Genomic DNA, 25,422 nt, shown 5'->3' on the forward strand with positions numbered 1-25,422 from the left:
CACATTACAATGTAGGAATGCGCTGTCAGGCGTCCCCTTGACAGTCGCCTTTCTCACATGAAAACTGCATCTACTGACATTCAACTTCCCCGCATGAAACACACGCAACAGCTGGAGTGAGTGTTGCAGTAGCACAGTTACAAGAGACGGCTTGAGCACTTTACTTCCCCTCCTGAAAGCAGGGGTTGCTCAGGCACAAGGGGGAGTTGCTTCCTCTTCTTTGGCAGCGGGGACCAACCGTGCTCTCATCGATGTGTTTCTGAGAACCAATCCCAACAAGACTTCCTGTTTGGCATTCCAGCACAAGGTCATGGGTGAACACGATCTTGTTCATGCTTCAGTTCATGAAAATGAACTCATGGATGATCTAGGCCTTCGAATTTGGCAAGAGTCAACGTAACCAATTCCTTAGTGCACTCTCATTAAAGAACTAGCTCTTGTTGATCGCCCAATTGACATTGCATCCAAAGCAGGTAATTCAATGATGAAGTTTTACGTGCAAAAACCACAATCTATTATGAGGCACACCGTAATAATTTGGACAACCTGGGGTTCTTCAACATGCGTCTAGATTGAAGTACAGAGGTTTATTTTTCAGATTTCGCCCCCATCCAAATGTGGCTGCCATGGCCGGGATTTTATCCCGCTGCATCGTGCTCAATAGGCCAACACCATAGCCACTAAGCAACCACGGCGGGTGATCCAAAGCAAAACAGTGTTTATGGTGCTGCAAGTTTGTTCCAAAGCTATGCTGTGTGCAAACAATCAGGGGTTGGCATTGACAGTTTAGCCTGTGCAGTAAGCAAACTCTTGCCTTGTAATCAACCAACCTCGCAACATCTTAATTAAAATACACTTTAATGTTCATCTCAAGAAGCAGTGCCAGTGCAGGATCACATCATAACAGGTTAAAAGAAACAAGCTTTTACACTCTTAAAATACAAAACAGGGTATAACATCTCAATTAAACAATATTGACTGACCCTGAATACGGCAATGTTGGACATAGGAATGCAGGTACTTTGAGACTTGAAGGCAGAAGGCCTCAAGCGAGGCTAAAGATTAGGCACACTAGTTGCGTTATACCTAGAGATCAAGAAAAGGCAATACTAAAATAGCAGTACCTTGCTGATGTTAAATGGTGTTCAGTGAGCAGATATTGGCAGCATGATGTCTGAAGCAAGTAAAAGCCCTTATTCAGACAACACTGCACTTGGCACAAGCAGATCGGCTGCTACAGATTAGAATCTGTTGAGAACTCTCCTCATTGACGAGCTTTTCTTGACTGGAAAGAAATTCAAGACACCAGTCTCAAACGGACCATAAAAGGCAGTTGTCAAGTAGCTTTCAGCAGTCCGTGGTACTAGCAGTCTAACCATAGATAACAATGGCCCTTCCTGATCTCACTTTCATTAAGAGAAAAGCCTATAAGATTACATAACGCATGAGCATCACAAGAGTATTAACATGTTACAGTGTAAAATCTGCTCCCTTCTCCACTGGGACACATGGCAATCACATTCTGAACGATTTACTTCCTATTAGCCAACACTTGGAATATTCAAGAACTTGAATCACGTGATTACTTCGCCATGGTTATTGTGGTTCTTTGCAGCAGCATCCTCCACTGCTTCATCAGTATCAACAAGCAGCGATTCGCTTTCGACATCCTGAAACACAAAAGATACATCAGTGGCACAAAAAGAGCTGGAATGAGGCTAAGGACAATGCAGTAAGCAATGGCAACGAACATGACAGACATGACGTTGAGAGAAAGATGCCAGTGCGAATGAAACCAATAATTTTTTTTCTCTGCAATGTTACCTTTGGGTAAAGTAGCCTTGGAACGGCCTTGACCACAATGCAGGTGACCGTAATCAAGAGCAGGAGGCAGCCCAAGGACAGCAAGATGTAAGCAGCAAGCATGCTGTAGAACATCGGATTTTCCAATGTGCGTTTCAGGTAATCAGCTAAAGCCTTGTCCAGCTCGATGTACTGCAATACAATTGCAAAGTAGTGTAGCATACCATATTTTTTTTGCACAGGTCAAAATCACACTGACAAATAATGACCATTCGTAACGTGTGGAGATGCACGTGCACACACACGCACGCACGCACGCACACACACACACACACACACACACACACACACACACACACGCACGCACGCACGCACGCACAGGAAAAAAAAAAGCCTTTGTGTCTCACTCAATATTTAATGCATCAAAAGAACATTCAAACCAGAGAAGGTGAGCTTGTGAGGATGTGAAGGAAAATTTTGTTGATTAATATGCCTGTCACTGTTGACTGTATGTGATTTCAAAGTACTGAGGTGTGCGCTTCACAGTGTAACATTGCTTGTAACATGCAAGACACTTTTGCTTGACCAATGTATACTGAAAGACTGGATTGCATGTATTGTTTTCTGCATACAACACATGCTATTCATCTCATACATAATAACATTGAAATAACTATTTTAAAACATCATACCAGTGACTGCAATGAAACTTAAACATCACAAGTAACCAGTAACACATATCATGCTTACAATTTCCTCCCACAAGACAGGATACACTAATTCCGGTATATTGTCCAGTCCCCTATAGGAAGAGAAAAACATTATAAGGCACAAAAGGATGAAGACATCCTATAGGAACTAAGGGAACAGATCTCAGACTAGACCAGCACATTACTCTGAATTTAGTTCACAGTGCAGTCAGAATATAGCAAATTAACACCATACACTCCTTCTCGGTCATTTTCTTGCAAAAGCATTGAGGGCCACGTGATTCCCAATTGTAAATATTTTCAGCGTATTCATATGTCATGCATCCAAAATTTTAAAAAGATTACATTTTGCATTGGGTTAAACACCGAGTTAAGCTTCTTTATTTCCTGCTGCAGTATTTTATCCCCTTTATTATAGTGTGGCATCCTGCTACCTAGATCTGATAAAGCAGAAAAGTGGGGCGACCAGTCTTTTACAAGAATTTCTTGCTTGCACTGGCTTGTTTGTAGAAGAAAGTTAATTGTTGCACGAGGGTGAAGTGGCGACTCCATGCCTCCGTTCAGTGCTCTTAGGGAAATAGTTAAATGTACAACCAACTCTCGACTGTTTAGTTGGCCTCCTGTTGCACTGCTGAAATATATCTGGAGATGTAGGCAAACTCATTATCAACTTGCAGAAGTTCCATGGCCCCAACACCACACAGCTAGGACTTAGCAACGCATATGTTCCTTGTGGTTTTGTCATTTCACAGCCTTTATCCAAAGAAACGAACTTCAAAGCAAACTAATACTTACCTGATGGCAGAGTTCTTCTTGAGGATCATGTTCAGCTGAATTCTTCCTCTGAGACTGACAGTAAGACCCAACTTCTGCAGAAGAGGGAAAAAGAAGATGGGAGTTAATGAGAGCAGCATTCTGGGCAAGTTGGTAATCCATTACTCAAATGATATTGCGCAACAAAAAAAAAGAAGGCACGGACGTGAGAGGACGACACACCAAGCACAATCTTTCAACCTTGGTTGAAAGATTGCGCTTGGTGTGTCGTCCTGTTACGTCCGTGCAGTTTTTTTTGTTGCACAATGTCATTTGAGTAAAGATGGGAGTGTTTCAGCTCTTGCTTCCACTGTTGAAATTAAATTTGGGAGTTTCTAATGCGAAAACAATGATACAATTACGAGGCATGCCATAGTGGGGGACTCCAGATTTAATTTTGAACACCTGAGGTTTTTTGCCTAACACACAACGCACATTACACAGGCTTTTTTGCATTTTGCCATCTTCAAAATGGAGCCGCCACAGCCGGCATTTGATCTGGTGCCCTCGGTCTTAGCAGTGCAACGCCAAAGCCACTACAGCCACCACGACAGATGCTTCCACTATTAGCCAACCTGGGAAGTGACAGAAGGAGTTTCTTAGTCTCACTTTCAATGCCAAGCATTGCTACTACAGTCGAATTTCATTAATTTGACCCTAATGGGACCAACAAAATTGGCTGAATTATCCAGGGAGTCAAATTAAACAAGCAGAAAGAACACCAAAACACGTAGCCGATTAATTTACCGGTATTTGCCCCAATTTGAACACGTCCCCGAATCAAATGTGCACCCACTTGTAATGGGTTCAATGAAGTAAACTAATGCAACAATGACAAGCTACTAAGCGAAAAAGAAATCTAATGCGCACCCAATTTTTATCATAAAAACAAAGCATACCTCCAATTCTGGCAATAATAAATACTAAAATAAGACAAAGCCAGTGAAATTTAAATTCACAGAATGGAAATTAATTTAATTTCAACCATCACTCCCATACAGCAATTTATCACTGTCTATAAAGAGCTAAAACATGTCCTAAGTATGGTCCATGGCACGTTTGATATTTCATTTCTCAAATGACTTCGCAACAATTGCAAGCAGAACGGTGGCCTACTATTAGACTAACCACTTGGCTAGTCCGTCATGTGATCCAAGCAATCCTCCAGGATGCTAAGAACAAGTGATGCGATTTGTTTGCACAAGCTTAGAAATGCTAAAAGCAGCACATTGTCGTCATCGTCATGATATGTGAAGACTCGTTCTATGGGCCATCGGTGATGGTCAGTTTTTGATGGCAATGGCACTGGATAGACTGGCTCTGATGAGAGCCTGTTGCGAACACAGTTTCAGTTTTGTATCAGACTGCACGGCTCAAGCAGTTCTCAAACAAATTTTGTTGGTAAAGATAGAGCTTGTTAAATGCAGTAGCTCGCAATGAATTATTGCAGCATTTACCTGATTTTGCTTTGAAACATTCCTGGGGCATTGCCGAAAAAGGCATTTTCAACTAGAGATGACACATGTTTGACGAATTCACTGTACCCTAAGCGCACCCAAGACAGACACTATTGTCACTATTGGAGTCACTACTGCAATGAACATTGAGGTAGGGCACGTACGTGACGACTAGCCAAGTTCGAAATATCTGGTTTCAGGATAGAAATAACAAAAGCTTAGTCCCACAGAAAAGTTTGGGCACCGACTGAGGCCTTTGGTCAGGATCAAATTAACCAAAAAGTCGAGCTGACCAGTCAATAAATTAAGCTCCAAAGCAACACAAGGGCAATGACAGACACTGAAGGATGACTCTGGATTCATTTTGACAAGCTTGGGTTCTTTACCATGCAGGCAAAGCCTGGTACATGAGCCCTTTTGCATCCTGTCTCAACCAGAATGCTGGTGCGGGAGCCAGGAATCTAACCTGCGACATGCTATGCAGCAGAGTGCCATCGCCACTAAGCCATCATGGCAGGTCGACATATCATAGAGATGACATTGTGTCACCTTTACTCAAACATGGCATGTCTCACCATTAAAGTCTTGCATACCTTATGTATCCAGTATGCCACAGACAGAAGCACGATACAGGGACAATAAAAGGCACACCAACTACAAAATATGCAATTCCTAACAGGAAATTAGAACATATGCACGGAAAATCTATTTCTTGATTTGACAACACAAATGATTTCACTCAGTGTTTTTTAATACTGCAACACACTTAGCTTTAAATTAAGACAAGGCATTTCCAAGCAAATGCTAAAAAACTTGTTCATTTCTAAAACAAATTTATTAAAAGTCAACACAGCGTTAGTCTTACATTTATCCGTGTGCATAATATGCTAAGTCGCTGAGTATTTCCCACAAGAGTTTTCAGAGTGTAATGGCCGTAAGAAAGCTGAATTTTCCTTTTTTTTTTTAAAGAAATCCTGACTAAATTTTAAGAAATGCTGAAATGAGTTGTTTTTCTATGTAAACCTTCCCATACATCTAATAGAGCATGAGTGGCAAGTAGGAGCTTAACAAATAATACGTTTATAGTGAACAGCTTGCAGAAACGCATTAGAAGTAGATATATACCTGCAGGCAATATTTCTTTTCAGTATTTTTCAATTCGCCTAAGTTCTTGGTTGCGATTTCGTATACAGCACCAGGACACATGCTAACCTTAACATACCTTCTTTTTGTGCCTCTAATTGTCAGCATTTGAAATACAAAACAAACTTCAAAGTGAGTGCTACCTTATACTAGTGGTGGTACAGATTAATCATGAAAGTACGGCATCAAATATAAATATAAATTCAAATATCAGTTGAAAACCTCGGTTTAATTTCTGTTTAATAAGAATACAAATTTCATACACTGTGGGAACTCATGTTTGAATGACATTTTGCAAGTATTTTGCAGGTAGAGATTTATCTGGCCTCATTTATGGATCTACACAGTGTTATCAGATGTCACAACGTATATGTGCAAGGCAAGTAAATGCATGTGCAGCACGAGTGCCTGTGTGACAACAGGATGGTGATGACATGATGACCACAGGACAATGGCGACGGCTTCATAACAGTGACAATGATGTCATGACTTCAATAGCTATGATGATGCCATGACTGCGACGATGAAATGATACAATGTTGAAATGTTAGTTTACGAGACTCTAAAGGAACTCACAAAAGCAAGTGAAGCAAATCGCACAATAATATTTTAATGGATACCTGTCCACTGCAATATCACCAAGAATGTTGCAGTGGACGAGGTAGCTGGACAAGCGCATGTCAAAAACATCGCATGTTAACTTCCAAGTACAACTAGGCAAAATGCGGCATATAAGAAAGATCTCAGCCCATCGTTAGAGAGCAACATGGTTTAATTAGAACTTAAAATCTTCCCGTTTATTTTGCACTGACCCTCCACTTCAATTCGAAATCCCGTCCACATTGGGTACAAGCAAAACTTTAAAACATGATTCACTGTCTGTGGCTCGGTTATGTGCCTACAAAACACTTCCTGCATAAGATTTCAAGAGCCCACAGTCCAAAACGCTCTTATAGGCATGGAGATGAGGATATACATGTTCTGCTAGAATGTCCACAACAAAACACACAGAGGCAATGTTTAACGTGCGATTTAATGGCATTCGACCACAGGCACTTCGCTTCAGGAAGATCCCAGGTCCATGGATAACATATCCATTGCAAAGACTAGTGTTAATGGCACTCTTAAGATTTCTGGAAGCGAGTGATATTCTCAGAAACTACTGAGTTGAGATCTGCGATTAGCTCACTGAATGTGTTTAATTTAGCCACACTTTGGCCCATTTGTTTAATGCATGGATTCATGAGCGTTTATATGACCCTATTCTGTGTTTTCTTATGGGCCTCGACTTTTGTGTAGTCATGCGAGTAAAGGCTTTTGTGTACATTTGTGATTGGTCTTTGTGCTGCTGTGTTCCTGAGTTGACTCAGTTTTAGCGTGGTTTTAAGCGATTTCTTTTTCATGTCTGAGGCCTTTATTATTTGCGCATCTCTATGTGAAAAAGAGCAGATGATGTCAATTAAAGGTGCTAACACCTCCTAAGCATCATGTAATAATAAAAAAATTTTCCAACTTGTGCTTACTCCTAAAGTAATGCAAACATGATCACTGTGGAAGTCATGTTAATACAATACGACCATGCCATACATGCAGACAGGCCAAAGCCAGGGGCAAAAGGCAAAGAAATATTCACACTGAGGATTCCAAATACTCATGTCTGCCGAGTGCTGGCACCACTATGCGATACGTGCGACTCACAGGTTCCAAGGTCAGCTGGAAACGGTGCAGGGTGCCATTTGGTTGCAGTCCCTCCACTTGCTCCAAATAGTGAGGATCAGCCATGTAGAAATGTGGGAAAGATAATGCCACAGGTAAATCTGGAAATAGTCACAATAAAGAAACTTGGCATATGAAACACCAAGCACATAGGTTACAACACATGTCAACAAAGGTTACAATGAGTGCCACCCAACACACAACCGAGACAGACTTGATTGAGCCAAGTTTCAGTTCTTACTTTCTTGACTCAAATATGGAACATAGAAATCCACTCCTTAACAACTGCTCAGTCAATTCAAGTAAAATTTGCTGCATTTAAGCGACATCAAACTTTTGTGAATATTTGGAGCAGATTATTTTCATTTAGGAGCCAAGCTTAATTCCCAAATAATGAATAAATAAATGGAGAGAAAATGAACACTTGAGAACAACTGAACTTTCTGCAAGAAAAATGTATGACAACTCTGTGAGCAGTGTGCAATCGTCTCTCTAACACAATCATTGCACATGTCTCTGGAATACAGCAACAATTTATGAACAAGGCCTGCTGAACTCGATAAACTGACGAGTGAAATCACCATGACAATGTGCAACCCTTTTATCCAAATGAAGACTTAAGTTGTCGTGGACTTCTCACAAATTTTTTAAATGTTCGATGTCATTTAAACCAAAACATACTTTGACAATGTAAAAATTTGCTCAAAGGGGTCTTTTTAAAATGTTTAGGTTGTATTTTTTTGCACTAGGTGGCCAAAAACATCCTGAGGTTATATCAACAAACACTTGTTTTTAAAGGTCGCATCAATGTTGCTGGCTGTGCATGCAGCCATGAAGCTTGCTGTAAGTTTTTTTTTTTTTTTGTAACAAAGGTTCCGGTGATTGCTGCAAGCTTTATTTTGTAAAAATGGTTCCGGTGAATTATCAGCAGAATGAACTATCACCATTGTTGGAATATCAAAGTGGTGACAATTTTGACCGTGAAAAATAATCAAGAAGTGAGCCAGACCATGCAGCCAGCACTAAGACTTTCTCATGGCAGGTAAAGGTTTAATGCGGGCTGAATAAATGTAGAATATATTTTGTATATTAAGTATTTTTCATTGTAGTTTACTGAACTGTGATGTCCACTTTATTGGCTCGTAGATTATAGGTTTTGCAATTTTTTTCTTTATGCACTATTCGCAGTTCTATAAATTGAAGCGCCATATCTAATATTTGCTCCATGCAGTCACCAAACTATAATAAATGCCAAAAATATTTAAATGCCAAATAGTTACATATGAAAAATTATCAACCTATTGAATGCCCACTAAAGCAACAATTCTGATCATTTTCTAATATATAAGTTTACATTCAGTGGAGACAAAACTAAAGAAGAGCCGAGCTTGGCAAATATTTCACTTTTAATCAATACTTGGCATATGAAAGCATTTGGCATTTCAGCGTAAAATACAAATTCAGAGCAAAATACACATTCAGTGCAAAAAATAAATAATGCATCAGTGCTGCAGTACAGACAATTGACAGGACTATGCTACAAAATGTATGGAATGAGCTCGGTTATCGTCTGGACGTGTGTCGTGCCACCAAAGGGGCACATATTGAACATTTGTGGAGTGTGTGCAAACTTGGAGAGTTTGTGCTTCTTTTCATACACCTTTTCAAAACGAAAGAACCATTTATGCTAACCCTATATTTGCAGACTGTCTTTTAGTACACCCATATTCCTTCAAATAAAAACTTGTAGTTAGTCTGCGCCCTTCTGTTGTCTTTCGTCGTCCCGTCAATTAGTACTCCTGTAAATATGGTCCGAAATGCACCAAAAAGCTCAATTTTCAACTCTTCTTCATACTAAGCACTTTAATATACAGGGTGTTTCATGTAACTTGAACCAAACATTAAAACTATGCAGATGCCACGTAGCTGGATAGAATCTAGGTAATGTTTGCTGACACTTGTAAAGTTGAATTATTTTTTGCATTTTTACCTAATTCATCATTCAACTTCTCAATTATAATAATTAGACGAAAAGTGTCAATGAGAAAATCGAAGAGCAACATGAAAAACTCTCGATACAGCTTTCTGTTGCTCAATACATGTTACATAAAAGTGCTTTTCCGAGCTTGAAAGAAGCCCGTGAATACATGCGAAATTGCCACAAGACTAGCCACTTGAGGAACTGCATGAATTCACTGGCTTCTTTTAGACTTGGAAAAACACTTATGCAACACGTATTGAGCAACAGAAAGCCGCATAGGGAGTTCTCCATTTGTTTTGCTCTACAATTTTCTTATTGACACATTTTGTCTAACTATAACTGGGGCATTGATTGATTCACTTATTAGGCAGAATGCAAAAAATAATCAGAGTATCTCCAAGCAATGGCAAACATTACCTTGGTTCTGTCCAGCTACACAGAATTTACATACATTTAAATTCACTCAAGTGAAAGTCCGTGTAGGTACTGCTCTTTGGACCATTATGTAAACATAACTAATCAAGTTCTACACTTACAAAGTAGAGAGATCAAGATGAGCCTATTGGATCAACTGTTTACTATGACCTATAAGCTATATTTGGTAACACTGTTTAAAATTTTATTATTTTATTATTTATGACACATGGTAAATAAACTATAGCTGCAGTGCAGTGATGCAAGCTAATAATGATTAGTAAAAGGGATGACAAGAATCGCTACAATATTTGAAGCCTGGCCAACCTTTTAGAAGATCCAGACAAAATGTTCAAGTTAAATCTGGATCATAACATTATTTCTGGAGGTTGAGAAATGTACAACTTGTGTGTTATAGCAGAGTGGTTACCATGTTGGCATGGGCCAAGGTCCATTGCTCCAGAGTGCAGCTCGCGCTTTGTGTCAAAGCAGGCGTTTGCTGAGTAATTTTTGCCACTTTGAAAAGTGGTCTCAGGAGCAACAAACTGTTCCAGGGACATCCCAAACTTTGATGTGCGCCCATCATACTGCATCCTCAGTGACCTAAATGTGGGCACGACAGCTGTATGAGAGCAAGTTCATCACACCCCTTGAAAAATGCTTTTGACACATTGACAATAGCAAAGGTCATGCTGCTTGATACAACAAAAGCAACATAAAATAATTTTACACTTATATCATTGCTCTTAAGTTTTCGTTTCAAAGGTAGAGACTTGGCTGCACTATTGCTTTATTCACTATATAGTAATTAAAATTTTGCACAATCTGTAAGTAGAAAAACAGTTTTATTACAGAGAACTTGGCACACAATGTCAAATGCTTTTGACTTCACCTAAAGAAACATGTTTCAGTGGTGGTGGGTGGTTCTAGCTGCGTTTTGATAATTACAGCGACACGAACACATCTTATAGCCCTTTACAGCAGAAGGCATACGCTGGAGACATTTATAAATATATTAAATACAGTAGTATAGAGAAAATGTTTCTAATAAACTACATTGCACACACTAACAACTTCAATAATATATAGAGTAACCTTTAAAATAAAAGACCTCTACAGCAAGAATGCCACATTGGATAACATGTTCATAAAAAGCTGCAAGGGATGTTCTGGCCACAGACTTATGGGATGTTTAGGCCACTCATTTATATATAGCTAAATATGCAAGCCAGAAATTCTCAATTTTTGATAACAACTTTAGTGGTGAACTCATGTAAAATACCTTATTAAAGTTTTCTTACCAAGCAAGCTTAATTTTAACCAAACACACGAGCAAATTCAGATGAATAGCACACACTACAGGCTCATTCACTTAACAGCCTTTAAGCCACACGAGAAAAGTTTACGTACATTTCCTTCTCGCATGTAGGTTACAATTACCCAGTGTTTTGCAAAAGCAATAAGACCTCTCTCTTACATTCATCACTTGTAGACCTTTCTGTTAATGCCACTGAAACCCAATCCCCATGATCCCAACTGCACATTCAATGTGCTTGCATATTTTCCTGGCCATTACATTTTATTCCTGTGGCCCCATAAAAGTTCACCAAAATAGTTCACTTAGTTCATGTTTAGCCATACTTGGCTGCAAGGAACGATTCTTTTGGAACACTGCGCGAAAAAAGATTTCAATAAGACAAAGGTATTTGAATTATGCAATGTCGAAATTGTCAAGAACACAGCACGTCCACCAGCTTCAGTATTTGCTTTAATTAAACAAGTGCACAGGATACTGCAGCTTTCATTAACACTAGTGAAACGTACAACATTGGTTTGGAAGAAATAAATTCACACTTAGTTCAAACAGTGCAGTGTTGCAGTTGTCCATAAACTAGACCTATAATGTGCAGTTCCTACCTGCAGAAGTCAGGATTGAAAACTTCAACAAAGTCCTGTCCAGGTTTCAGTGGAGGCATGAGCTCACCATCTAAACGGTGCAGAGAAAGTGGAATTGTTCTTTTGAGCACGAAGTGTGGCTGCACACTTTACAAAAAAACATTTCGAATGGTCTCTAAATGTCTACAATGAACATACAGCCGCAATAATTTTTTTCACGATGCCGTAATAGCAAAGTCACAGGGATTTGACCACTGCAGTTTCTAGCTCGCCTTCGTTACTTTAACCACAGGCCCTCTCTTCTCCTTGTCACAAACTAATGAACTATGCATGCAGCAAAAGTTATGGGTCACATCCACACACCAGAAGAAAGGTTCCTCTATTGTCTGCCCTTAATAGTCCTCTGCGCAGGGCCAACTAGATGGAAGCTTCATAAAAGGATCAGTGGCACACATTGGTTGAGCCTGTTTTCTTCCGAGGACACAACACCAGCTCCTGCCACATTGGTACTATACTGTTCCTCACTGGCCAGCCAATCAACAGCGTTTACCCTGGCGACTTCACGCACAGGACCCTGCTGACATTACAATGTACAAAGGAATTGAAAAAGCCTGCATAGGATAGTTTTTAAATTTGCGGCTTTCTCACAGCGTGCCACACTACCATGCTGGCAAGGGATGATAGTCACTGTATACAATGCACATGCATATTTAAAATATGTAAAATGTCGGCGGTGGTTAGGGGCCCTCTATGACTTCAAAATATACAAGGTCATCTTTAATCGTGCACATACAGTCAAACCTCGATTTAACAAATTTGCAATGAAATGAACAATTTTTATTTCTCGACCTTGGATGCATTGAAAACTGTGTACTTTTTTTTTTCGTAATTTAATGAAGTAGTTTTGTGACACAGTTTTGATTGAACCTTTTTTTTGCCATTTCAAGCATGTTGGTAGCTAGATTGCCTACCCTGTATAGCTAGTAAAGCTAACAAAGAAATATTAAAATGCTGGCCGAGGCAAAAGTTATTTCAAGCGTCCTTTTGCATGAATAGTTAGAGTGGCAAAACCACCATCAAAGCGCGCATGCTGGGATGCGCTAGGCAGGAACACCACTGCACCATTGTCGCGTTTACCAGGTAAACTTAAGGAGGCTGCAAGACCAGCGGCAGCTCGCAGCACTCAAAGAAACGAGAGCTGACGATTCCTTTTGCGCAAGGGGTAATGGGGAGAGTAAATGTGTTGTAAAGAGATCAAGCATGCACTGGGGGGAGAGGAATGCACACACATATCTGCGTTCTCGTGCACGTCCGTGGGCAGCCCACGGACCGTATCTTGGAGGTACTGCCTTCACGGCAAGTGCAAAGGCTGAGACAACAAGGTTGCTGCCTTCACGTGCATTTTGTTGCCACACGTCTAATTAGTTAATTTGGGTTTAATGGCACAAAGGCAACTAAGGCCATGCTGCGCTAGTCACAAGACAAAAGGAAATGCAATGTTGGAGCTGGTAAACCTGCGTTACATATAGCTGGTGTAGATAACCAGTTTTATCTAAAAAGTCTAAAACATTAGTAAATGGCACTAGGGGGTCATCTGCCAGTAATAGAGCAGGGTGTAATGGTATATGTAAATTATACAGGTTATGTAAAAACCTTCGTCTCTGTGTGGACATGTTATTAGGGTATGTATGACTGCAAGAGGTTCATGACATTTTTCTCAAGTTGGCGGATTTTCTTTTAAAAGGAGGAAATTGTGCATCAGATGTGGATGTCAAATCCGAAGTCGATACAAGATCACCTCATAGAACTGTTGCTGGTGACTGTATGACTTCCACTCGCCAATTACAGGTCTAATAAGATTTGGCTTATTGAGACCATTGCTTAAACAATGGTCTCATTGGTGTTGCCATTTTGACATCAAGGCCTTCCAAATTGCATCGATACTGTCTCTATATGGATACTGTATTTACATATGTGTATATTTGTTATGTTTTTGTACGCTGCCATTGATGTGCATCTATCTGCTGCTTCGTTACCCGGTATCCCAACATAGCTTGGTACCCAGCAAAAACTAATTGATCTGCCGTATTTGTTTGACGTTAATTTGTTTAAGATATCCTCTAACATAGCTTCACATTCGGATTTCACGTGTAGAGCCTTGAGTACGCTTAATGAATCTGTTTAAATGACTGTTTTCACGACTTCGTGACTGAACTTTTGAACTACCGTCCGTATTGCATATACTTCGGCTGTGTAGACAGAGGCATGCTGTGGTAATCAGAATACTTGCTTTCTAATTTTTTGCTACAGCCCCCACACCCACGTTTTTTTTTCGTTTTAGAGCCATCAGTATATAATTTCATGTAATTTTTATATTTGCCATGAAGCGTGTGTAATTCTTGTATAATGTGTACGTGTGGGGTGTCTCTTTTCTTTAAATGCATTAGTGTCCAGTTGCAGTTGAAAAAAAACCAGTCAAAAAACAAAGGACAAGAGGTGAGGTTCACACCACGACAGGTTCACACCAATCGTTGTGGTGTGAACCTCTCCTCTTGTCCTTGGTGTTTTTTTTACTGGTTTTTTCCTTCAACTATGTACCAACTGGCCACCAGTTGTTGTGGTGTGAACCTCTCCTCTTGTCCTTCGTGTTCGTTTTTTTACTGGTTTTTTTCCTTCAACTATGTACCAACTGGCCACCAGTTGTTGTGGTGTGAACCTCTCCTTGTCCTTTGTTTTTTTCTTTACTGGTTTTTTCCTTCAACTATGTACCAACTGGCCACCAGTTGTTGTGGTGCGAACCTCTCCTCCTGTCTTTTGTGTGTTTTTTACTGGTTTTTTCCTTCAAATATGTACCAACTGGCCTGGATTTCAACCCTTTTCCAGTCGCAGAATGGTGTGAGATCGCACCACAGGGGGGGGGGCAAACATTCTGGCTTTCAGGCAAACTGGAGGACTTCGCGAGGGAGGTCACAATCCCGACAATATTCCTTGTATCACAGGATAAGCGGCCTAATCATGTTTGGTTTATTTGCATAATATAAGCATGAGCTGCACTTTGCGACGATGTTGTAACATATGTGTTGTGGTGAGGACTGGATTCTGAACATGTAGGAAAAAGTTAGTAGCACGCTACGCTGCTGTAAAGGAGGCTAGTGTTGGCGGTCGTGTAATCTCAAGTTTCTGAGGCACCATGCGAAGCACTTGCTTGCGTTGCGACTGTGAGTTTGCGGTCATCAAATGAGATCTGTTAACATTTGCCCGAGCGTGTGCAACACCAGTAAAACTACGAAACTCACTGCATGCAGTTGCCTCTTTGCTATTGCCACCGGTGCTCCGCCTTTCTGGTAAAACTTACTTTTTTTGGTTCTTGTTCAGGACGAACATCTATGTTTCTACAATTTTGTTTTTAATTGTTGGGCGCCAGCTGCGGGCACTAAGCATAGTCAGCTATGGCATCCAAGGTTTACAGTGCCACGCAACGCATTCAAATCTTGGACTTTGTGAGCCCCATCGATGCATCTGCAACAGATGTGCTGGCGCTCTATACTGCACTTCTATGGCCCGACCTTTTTGCAATTTGTTTATAAGTGCTTAATAACAGCATACTATCCACCAGGAACGCTCTTGGAATCCATGAAGTTGTTTTGAATGCTGAAACTTTAAATCCTCAAATTAACTAACGTCACAATTTAACAAAGTTTTTTGCTACAACTTCATTATATCAAGGTCTGACTGTATTATCAACTATGGTCGGATACAACTTCAGAAAAAAGGGGAGGCCCCGCCCAGATGACCGAAGCGCGACAGCCGATTGCCTCCGCGACTAAAATGGTCCCGCTCGAAAAATCGTGCTCCTGAAAGGCGTAATTCTTGGCATAAATAAGGACTTTTGTATTTTGATGACTGGTTTAGTAGAGCTCTCATGTAGTACAGCACATGCCGGATAGCGACATAAAAATAACCCCGTGCCTTCTACAACGCTGCCCGTCGTCTGCTCTTTAACTACATTGCAAGTGACAAAAGTAGAAAGAGCAACTCTGCATGGGTTTTGCGCTTGTTTACATGTACACGGCGTATCTATTACTCGTTTTCCAAGCTTAAAATGAATCAGTTGCTATTGAAAAAGTACTTGTATAAAACAATGCATTTATCACAACCGTTACAAACCTGGGGCGACAATACGGTCGAGGCAGGAAGGTACAAAAATGCTTCATTCATCGTTTCAAATAAATACTCTGGGTTTTAAATAGCATAAAATTTATATTTTTTGGTTTGTGTTTTCACAATTTCACAGCACACATTCTACAGCTTGCGCGTGCAGTGAGCACTGGTGGACAGCAATCGACGGTGCTACACAACGCTCGAACACCGTCGCTAGATGCTCGGCTATCTCACTGCTGACAATGATCGTTCACGCTAAGTTGACGGCGCCAAATCTTTGCGTTGAAGGCTTCTTGTGCAAATATTTTCTGTTGAGACACTCGTAAGTTTGTTTCATGCGCGTACACGTTCCCGATTTCTCCTGAGAATGGTTTTGCTCCATCACTTCACCCCGTCCGACGAAAAACGCGGCGACACAGTACACGAACACACCTGCCGCTAACAGTGGGCAGCAGACATTGGAAAACTTTTCTCGTCGTAACTTCACTCGGTAGAAAATAAAACAACATGGAACAAACACGCAAGATGTGTGTTCGTAGCGGTCGCCGCAGGATCCTGTTTTCAGGCAAAGCGTAGCGCAGCGCCAGCGATGCTCGCTGCAATGTTCCTTCGCCGGATCACGGCTCAGGATAAACACACGCGGCACAAATGCCGCATCGTAAGCTCGTAGTAATATTTCCGGCATGATAGACCATCACAAACAGTTCTGGAATTCACTCTGACGAGGGGCTGAAGCACACAGCTGACGCGACCTCGCCAAGTTCGAAGCGCGGGCGGCCATCTTCTCTGTCAGCGGGCTCACCAGCCCTCCGGCTGATGACGTTAGTCCAGAGTGAGCGCCCATTGGTTGGTGCTCGTGTGCCACCGCCTCGGAGGAGTAAACGCCCCCTTTTTTCTAAAGTTGTATCCGACTATAGCTGCTGTGGGGTATGGTGTAGCTTCCTTTTTTTTTCTTTTTAAATTGAAGATTTCTTTAAATCCAAGGAGGTGTAAAATATCTTCTGGAGTGATGATGTCTTGAAAGTGAAGCCGTGCTGCCGCCATATTAGCTAGGGCACAAAGGGACATCGCAGAATAGGAAACAACAGGAAGTGCTTTCTTTTCACTTCCTTCGCATTTAACATAGGCAATATCGCCATACAGATCCTACTGAATGCATCTTTGTGTTACTGGTTTTAGGAGGAAACCTAAATGCTCCGACAGATGTTGTGGGAGAGCATGATATTTCTCAGCCAAACATAATATTTCAGATAGAAACAAACAGCTTTTATTTTCCAATTACCCTAGTGTTTACATTCGCAAAACAAAAGCATTTAGGTTATGAGTGGACTTCAGCTGGCACGGCACACATTCAGAGGTGAAGTCAGGCTAAATGCTGGCTTGACCTCTGCTGGTAAAAGCTGCAAGAACTGCCACTCGAGAATATTTTGTAAGACCTTGTTTCACTCTTCCCCCCCCCCCTCCCTTGCAGGTGCTGGCTGCTGAATAGCCACTTGTCTTGTTTATATGAGATACTAGAGTTTCACAGAATAGCGCCACAGCGCTTCTCAGCTTACCACTGTTCCTCCTTTACCTCAAGCCCTCACTTTGCGAGTGATGGCTGTTTTGCTGCGTAGTCACAAGCCCACAACCCCCTGCCACATTACAGAGAAATTTTCTTATTACCATTGTGTGAAAAGGAGTTGTCACTACCATTATAGAGGAAATTTTCGCTAATACAAAAGAAAGGCTTGCTCTAATTGCACGAGGGCATTTCTTGCCCTCACGTGTTCACCTATTCACTTGCAATGCAGTGTAAACATTGCAAGCTACAATAAAGATTACTTTATTTGGTCAAGTTTTCTGGTCAGAAGAAAACTGCAAGTATGTGCACAGCTGCCTTAATGCTTTCAGCCTGACGCAAAAATGGACAGCCTTGCAATATTGTGCACTGCTGCAATTATAATGCTCGATATACGATGTATAGCGCACCACATGCTGGCTTCATGAGAGCACTTGTAATCACAATTAAGTACCATTGAGATGCTACTGACATCACTGCTGCCTTTTCAAATTTATATAAGGCCAACAAGTACAATTCTTAATGACACAGCAAATACCAACCAGGCCAAGAAGTTTCCTTAATTAAGAGTTAACTTTCCTCAAAAGGATGTTTCCTGTATCACATCATACGACGTCACATACATTGAAATTATGGGATCTTTTTGATTAGCATGGTCTATTAATGGTTAGAAAAGAAAGACTACTGATATTCTTGCAAGAAAAAAAGCACTGCACATACTTGGAGGCCTAAACATGCCTCAAATCGGGAACAAACTATAGCAACAGAAATATATATGCAGTAAATCTTTTTTTCAGGCTAAGTAATTTGGTAGAAATAAAGTTAACCACCACAATTGCTCAGTAGCTATCACACTCAGCTGCTGCGCATAAGTCACAGAGTTTGATTCCTGGTTGTAGCTGCCACCATTCCTTGCTAAAGAAAAACTAGTTCTACAGCAGTCATTGCCTCTGGCCATATATGGCAGTAAAAACTGATTTGATTTGAGTGAACACAGAATTGATTCTGACACCCAATAATTTCTTACTTTTATGTAGCTGTGTAACAAGCGTCAACTGATCGAGTAGTACTCACTTGTGCCATTTATCATGTTGCATGTTCCATTCCACCAGGTCACGTTTCTGTGCAGGAGCGAGTCACAAACGTAAATTGAAACATGCAGACTAGTACATGGTACTGGCAAGCACGGCAGCTTAATATCCAAACACATCTAAACACTTTTGCACAATGGACAATCTATGCAGCTAAGAGTTGAATGTCTGTAAACCTAGAGTTGCAAGCACTGCTGTTCTGCAAATCAGAATATCATGCTCTTCAAAAAGGCTGCAAGCTAAGTTCAAATTAAATTTGAATTTTAAGAAAACATGAATGGACAACTTACTGCAGGCCATTCCAACGAGTGATAACATTGTATTTGTCCATTTGGCCTTTGCCTGTGTACACAGTGAAAAGGCCATCATTGGAACCATTACGCTAAAAAAGAAATACAGGAGAGGTAAGAACAATGGGCCTCCAGTCCAGAGGTGTACATAACACAGAATGTTAATTTAGAATGCGAAACACTAATTGAAAGTACAAGCTAGCTTGCTGGAGCCAACTTGCAGCCATATCTCTACTCTTGGGTGTTATAAATTGCTGCAGTAGTAATAGATACACCACAGCCAGTTGCTACTCACTACAGAGGGGCATACAATTTTGACTGCACTTCTGCTGAAAGTTTGACTCCTGGAACAGCTCTTAGGAGTCATGACTTACACATTGCAATTAAAAGGGTAGTTGCAGGAAGTGCAAATATTTGATAAGCAGGCCTTGAAAAGACTGAAATTTTTTTCAAGATCTTACAGGAATAACTGATGCCTGGCAAAGCAGTAGCCATACAGCCAGCCTTGGCAAAGTGAACAAGTGCAGTCCTTTGATAGAAGCATTCTGACAAGTATGTAAGGAATGTAGGTTCAAAGCCTTAAAGAGCCATGAAATGGCAAGGCAAATCAATCCGAAGAACCAAAACTCCACTGAAACAGTGCACAAATGCAGTGCGAGGTATGTTGGGTAGTGCTGACTCAAATGCAGTTATCAAAATACTAGCTGTTGTAGAAATTGAAATTTTAAAAAATCATAGGGTTTTACATGCCAAAACCACGATCTGTTGAGGCACGCCATAGTAGGGGACTTCGGAAATTTCGACCACCTGGGGTTCTTTAATGTGCACCTAAATCTAAGTACAGAGGTGTTTTCACATTTCACCCCTATCGAAATGCGGCTGCTGTGGCCGGGTTTCGATCCCCCTACTTCATGCTTAAAGAAATTTAAATAGTAATAGCGTTTAGCAGGTAAGAAAAATTTGAATCAAGAATCCAGAAATGCATTTCTGGCACTGCTTATCCTTACAATACTACTGGTCACCAACCTGGATCATCCATCCAAACTTCCCATTTGTGGACGGCAACGTTGGGTCAATGCGGCGGCTGGCCATGACAAGTGGATCCACATAGCCATCAAACAAGAGTTCGCCCACTGTGTGTTGTGAAACGGGCTGCTCCTTAAGTAGGTTAATAAGAAATGCGATTGCTGCATGCTTGAATGGGTTCTTAACCTTATCCAGAAGGACACCAGCTGACTGTAAAACAAGGAAAATGCAGAATTAAGCCAACTTAACAAGAACGAGCAATGTCACTCGTCACACATGAAAGGTAACCTAGGCTCTGAATAAGAATAGCAATGTGGGCAAGTTGGTTTAGGTCCATGGTGTCCAATTTCTGCACCACAATGCACTGAAGTGCGGGAAGAAAGCTAAAAAATGGACGAAGGAATAAGGATTGCAAGAAGACAACACAAGCGCCGACTACAAATTGAAATTATTGGTCACAAAACACACATATATATACACAAGGTGACATAATTATCAAGCACAGTGTCAGAGATACTAGTCACATTGGGAGGTTAGCCAGCAGTAAAACCAGACATGATTAGGGTAGCATAGGCTCAAAAGCGTGAACTTATTGTGTAAAGCCACTGATGGCTGACTGATACATCCGTCCCCAAATTTCTTAATAAATATGCCTCCGATATTTCTTGCGTTCCTTTCTCGTGATGGAAATCCAGCACACATCTATCTTTAAACTGAGGCTTACATCTGCAGCCATTGCAGTGCAAGACTAGGTTAGTTCTTTTATCTAGGTATTTTGTTCATGCAATGCCCCTTCTGCCCAATATAACTGCAGCCGTGCTTTTGAGCCTATGTCAACTCTAATTTTATCTGCTTTTACTGCTGGCTAACCTTCCGATGCAACTAGTGTCTCCATCACTGTGTTTAATAACTATATTACTTTGTGTGTGTGTGTGTGTATGTATATATATATATATATATATATGCGGGTGTTTGGTGACCAATAAATTCAGTTGGTAGTCAGCGCTCGTGTTGTCCTCTTACAATCCTTTTGCCTTCATCCTTTCTTGAACTTTCTTCCCGCACTTCAGTGCTTCGAGCTGCAGAAATTTGACACCACGTAACGTAGGCCCATAAAATTGTGAAAGCCTGCAGTATGCACAGTGAATCCCAACAGCTGTGTACTGACAAAGTGGGTGTTTCATGGGGCAAGAGCTATATCAACTAAAATGCATGCAACACTGGTTGTTAAAGCTCAGCAGAGCTGATACAAATGTCCGATTTTCTTGGCAGTTGTGGACATCAAAGTAGACACTTTATAGCCATGTGACAAAAACACTGTCGAATAGTATTTGTGCAAAGCACTTATAGCACAGAATTGTGTACTACAAGTAGAAAGAGGGGTTTGTTCCAGAGAGGTAGTGCAGTGAAATGGTATGAGGTACCTGTAAAATATGCTGAAGTTCACCATTGGCACTTCATACAGGGAGCAGAAAATTGAATTATGCAAAACTGCTAGTTGTTATAACCTAGGCCATGGTTCATTTCACAAAAAATGCAGTTTTGAGAATCACCTGTGCTTAATTCTGTTACAACAGACAACACGTAGTTGTTCATTGTTCTGATAGTTGCATTTACTATGAAGCGCTGGAAATATTTACACACAGACCATAAAAAATGAATCTGCGTGAGTGCCTGTGGCAAAACTCATAGTTGCAAAGAAACAGCTGCCCATTAAATCAAAGATAGCAACAGACAAAACATCAATTAACAAAGTTACAAATTGGCCTAGTCCAGCCACAAGTAAGAACTAATGCAGCAAGTGTTTACATATTCATCTGGCATATCACTGGCCTTCAATGCTTTTCAGGAATCAAAGCTCAACCTACCATAAGAGGAGCATTGATAGTTGTGATGTTGTCCTTTTGACTACCAACAGACGCATTTCTGTCAAAAACATATGTCTTGACTTCTCTGTAGGAAACTGTGCCATTGGAATTCCAGGTGATGTTTTTCTTCACCCATGTGACCCTGTAAACATTGTTGAAAACTGTTCAAAACTGTGGCTCATGCAATCTGCCAAATAATGATAAATAGCATGTTTTAAAGCCTATGATGTGAACATTCTGAAGTGTTGTTCTAGCAAAAATATTCAACAAAGAAGCAATACCCCTATGACAACAAGACAAATGATTATAGGACAGAAGTCACCAGGTACTGCTACATCAAAGCTGTTCATAAGTTTTCCAGCAACAAATGTGAGTAAAACAAAAATCACCCTGGGGAAACCTTTTTTTGCCAACCTAGGGTTTATTTTTGTGCATCATTGGCCACAGATGTGTTGAAATTTGATGTGACATGGCAATAACATGCAAATTAGATGCTGACCACAAGTATCTACAGCATATCGAAATGGTCTTCACTTAGTATTGGAAGATTAAAGCTGCAAAGACTCCAAGCAAAAGAAAAACAGCAACTTGTTGCTTTAGTGATTTACGTTCATCTAATGAAGTGTGCAATATCCCTTAAATCTATGACTACCATCCTGATTAAGCAGTGACAAGCATAGAAGATTATAACAGAGCAATGCAACATGCCTGCTGCGTAAGAAACACAGGTAATTAATTACCTGTAAGAATAAGGTCCAACTTCCTTAAACTTCGGCTTCTCTTTTTTCGCAAGGAACTGCCTTGGATTGGTCAAGTTAAAGAAGTAGAAATTTCTGTAGATGGGTAGCGGAATGTCTCGCCACAAATTAAATGCATCCGAGTTATTAACCAGAGGAAGTTTCTGAAAATCAAAAATGAGGGCAAGAAATGTTGGCTCTGTCTCAATTTTTTATTTCATGATAAAAATAAAATACATAATTACATAAATACATAACAAACATAATTTTCACACCATCTTCTTTCACAGTATTCAGTGCTAAAAAATGTCTTTGCAGTAAAACCACCATGGTGAAAAAAAAAAGTTAACTGAAAAGCAATCCGAGTTGGTTAATGATGTGCATTTCACTTCACTCACAAAGTTAGAACTATCAGTCTTAAACACCAACTGCTATGAAACTTTACTTAAAGGGATACTAAAGCGAAACACTAAGTAAGTTTAGACAAGTAGAGTGTTCCTTCAAAAGAAATTGTTAATTTTATGATAAGAGATCAATTATGCAAGAAAATGAAGGTCAAAGTTAAATTTCTTGAATTTCGTGCCTAAATCCCAGCATGGTACATCAGTACAATCTTCACGGATTACCAAGTATTTTTTCTATTTGGACAGTGCTTACTCAGTAAAATTCATGAAATTTGCAATGTTCAATCTTTGGCTACGTTAGAACACAATGTGGTCAATTTTTAACGAGAAACAATTAAGTGGACCCTGGCAGACATCAACATTCACAATGTCCCAGCGAGCCCAAATCAAAATTCAAAATGTTATCTATGGACTACTCCCATGTTAGAGACCGGCTACAGAGGAATTTCATGTCGCACTCTTATGTAATTATGCGTAGATGGCCTGCCACTTGTGTTCCAGTTTTTGCACACATCTCTCCGTGTAGTGACAACATACTTAATGATGGTGACAATGCCTAACATTTGTTGTGTGGTCATGTTACAAGGGTACCTAACGAAACTTACCAAGTGTACTAACTAAAGGTCTAAACTTATTAATTAACTAAACAAGTTTCATAAGTAATAACAAACTAAGCCAGCGAACTAGGCACTAACAGTGAACTTTAATAAACTGCTAACCTAGCAATGAAAGCTAGCTATTTAACTAAACCAGTTAAGGTAATCAACTAACTACCCTAACTAAACAATAACTAACCCTCTCTACCCAATATGAGTGACTTACCTAATTAAACTAATTAACTTATCAAATAACTAAACATGTACTTACTAAACTAATTTCATAACTAATAATGCACTAAAATTAGTTACATAACTAATAACTGAACTCAAACAGCTGAATAATAATACTCAATTCAATAATAACAGATGCAACAAACAACGGTGATAAGCTAATTAACAAAGTTAAGTAACAATACCAACAAAATTATTCACAATAAGCTAATCGCCTACCTACTATAATAACTAAGCAAATATAATTAATTTGCTATCTATACTAATCAAAAATAACTAAATTACTGAACTAGTTAACCTGATATAATCAACTTATCTAACTAGACAAGGTACAAATAGAAACAGCCGAACGGAACAGTTTGTGTGAGGAAGGCTACTAGGGAGGTAGAAGGGCCACGTTAATCATGCAACGGTGCTGTGTAAAATTTTAAGCACAAATGCATCACACATGAACTTATCTCACCAAAGCTCTCATTGCACATTCCCTCTACACACACGCTGAAATAAATGTGGGAGAAACATGTTCCCGCATTTTGCTTAATCGTGCAGCCCGGCCATTTACCGCGACAGATTTCTCCCCAGATGGATGCTATGAGAGTCTCCTTTAGAATGGGATGGTGGGTTTCAACACCAAGCTCTTGTTATATTGTGTTAAATATACCTATGATAAAAAAAAGAAAAAGAGAACCCTCTTTCCCCCTCCCCCAAAAGAACTCCCATCACCTAACTTTCTGAACCTCTATTGGGAACTTTGTTTTCGTACGCTTCCGTTGTTTGTCGTTTCCATACTTTTCTTCCACCAATCTTCCAATCGCCTCTTACTAATCTCTATTGCAGACATGTTTACCTTGCCCCTGCTCTCACTGAATTCAAGGAGGCCAGAGGTGCCTAAATCAACCGCTGGGCAGATATTTTCACCTTCTAATAAAACATCCTCCATTGTTTCCCTAGCTTTACCACAGCAAGCACATGCTTTTTCCTTCTTGTATTTCACTTTATAAGTGTGCGTTATAAGGCATCCCGATCTCACTTCAAAAAATGAGTTTTTCTTTGAGTTATCCTAAATTGTTTCTTTCCTCTAGTTATTCATAGCAGGCTTCTTTTCCACTGCAACCACCCTTGGGATTATCTCAGCCTCTCCGACTTTCTGCTTGGCATTCTTTGTTGCCATGTTGCTCACCATACAGGTCGCTTATTTGCTGGTAAGCTTCCTAGTTCTTTTCCTCCACTGTGAATCAATGTTTTTCCTGTACAAATACCTGAAAACTCTCCCAGCCCATTTACTTTCTTACATATTCCCCTACTTCCTTCCCCAGCGCAGGAAAGCCAGCCGGACAATTCACTGGTTAACATCCCTGCCTTCCTTTTATCTCTCTCTCTTTGTCATTTTTCATAATTTTACTCTGACCTTCCCTCACTTCAAAAGTCGTCCATCCCATATCACCCTGCACAGCTTCATTAGTAGTCTGCCCTTGAGTGCCCAATATGAGGCATCCCACTGACCTTTGCTTGCTATCGAGT

At 40.3% G+C, this 25,422-nt stretch overlaps 1 protein-coding gene across 2 annotated transcripts in view; it reads right to left on the minus strand.

Moving 5' to 3' along the window:
* Positions 1–839: 839 nt before the first annotated feature.
* LOC142578828 (scavenger receptor class B member 1-like) overlaps positions 840–25,422 on the minus strand; it is a 32,123-nt gene continuing 7,540 nt past the window's right edge. For both annotated transcript variants that reach the window (XM_075688449.1, XM_075688448.1), the window contains 12 exons: positions 22,671–22,831; positions 21,931–22,072; positions 20,063–20,272; positions 19,037–19,128; positions 18,730–18,776; positions 11,955–12,024; positions 10,468–10,640; positions 7,625–7,743; positions 3,309–3,382; positions 2,554–2,605; positions 1,825–1,995; positions 840–1,670 (listed from right to left, as the gene is read on the minus strand). In XM_075688449.1, the coding sequence (XP_075544564.1) occupies positions 1,575–1,670; positions 1,825–1,995; positions 2,554–2,605; positions 3,309–3,382; positions 7,625–7,743; positions 10,468–10,640; positions 11,955–12,024; positions 18,730–18,776; positions 19,037–19,128; positions 20,063–20,272; positions 21,931–22,072; positions 22,671–22,831 (1,407 nt within the window). In that variant the 3' untranslated portion in view covers positions 840–1,574. The remainder of the gene's footprint in view (positions 1,671–1,824; positions 1,996–2,553; positions 2,606–3,308; positions 3,383–7,624; positions 7,744–10,467; positions 10,641–11,954; positions 12,025–18,729; positions 18,777–19,036; positions 19,129–20,062; positions 20,273–21,930; positions 22,073–22,670; positions 22,832–25,422) is intronic.

This window comes from Dermacentor variabilis, chromosome 4 (assembly GCF_050947875.1).
Source record: "Dermacentor variabilis isolate Ectoservices chromosome 4, ASM5094787v1, whole genome shotgun sequence".
Taxonomy (NCBI): domain Eukaryota; kingdom Metazoa; phylum Arthropoda; class Arachnida; order Ixodida; family Ixodidae; genus Dermacentor; species Dermacentor variabilis.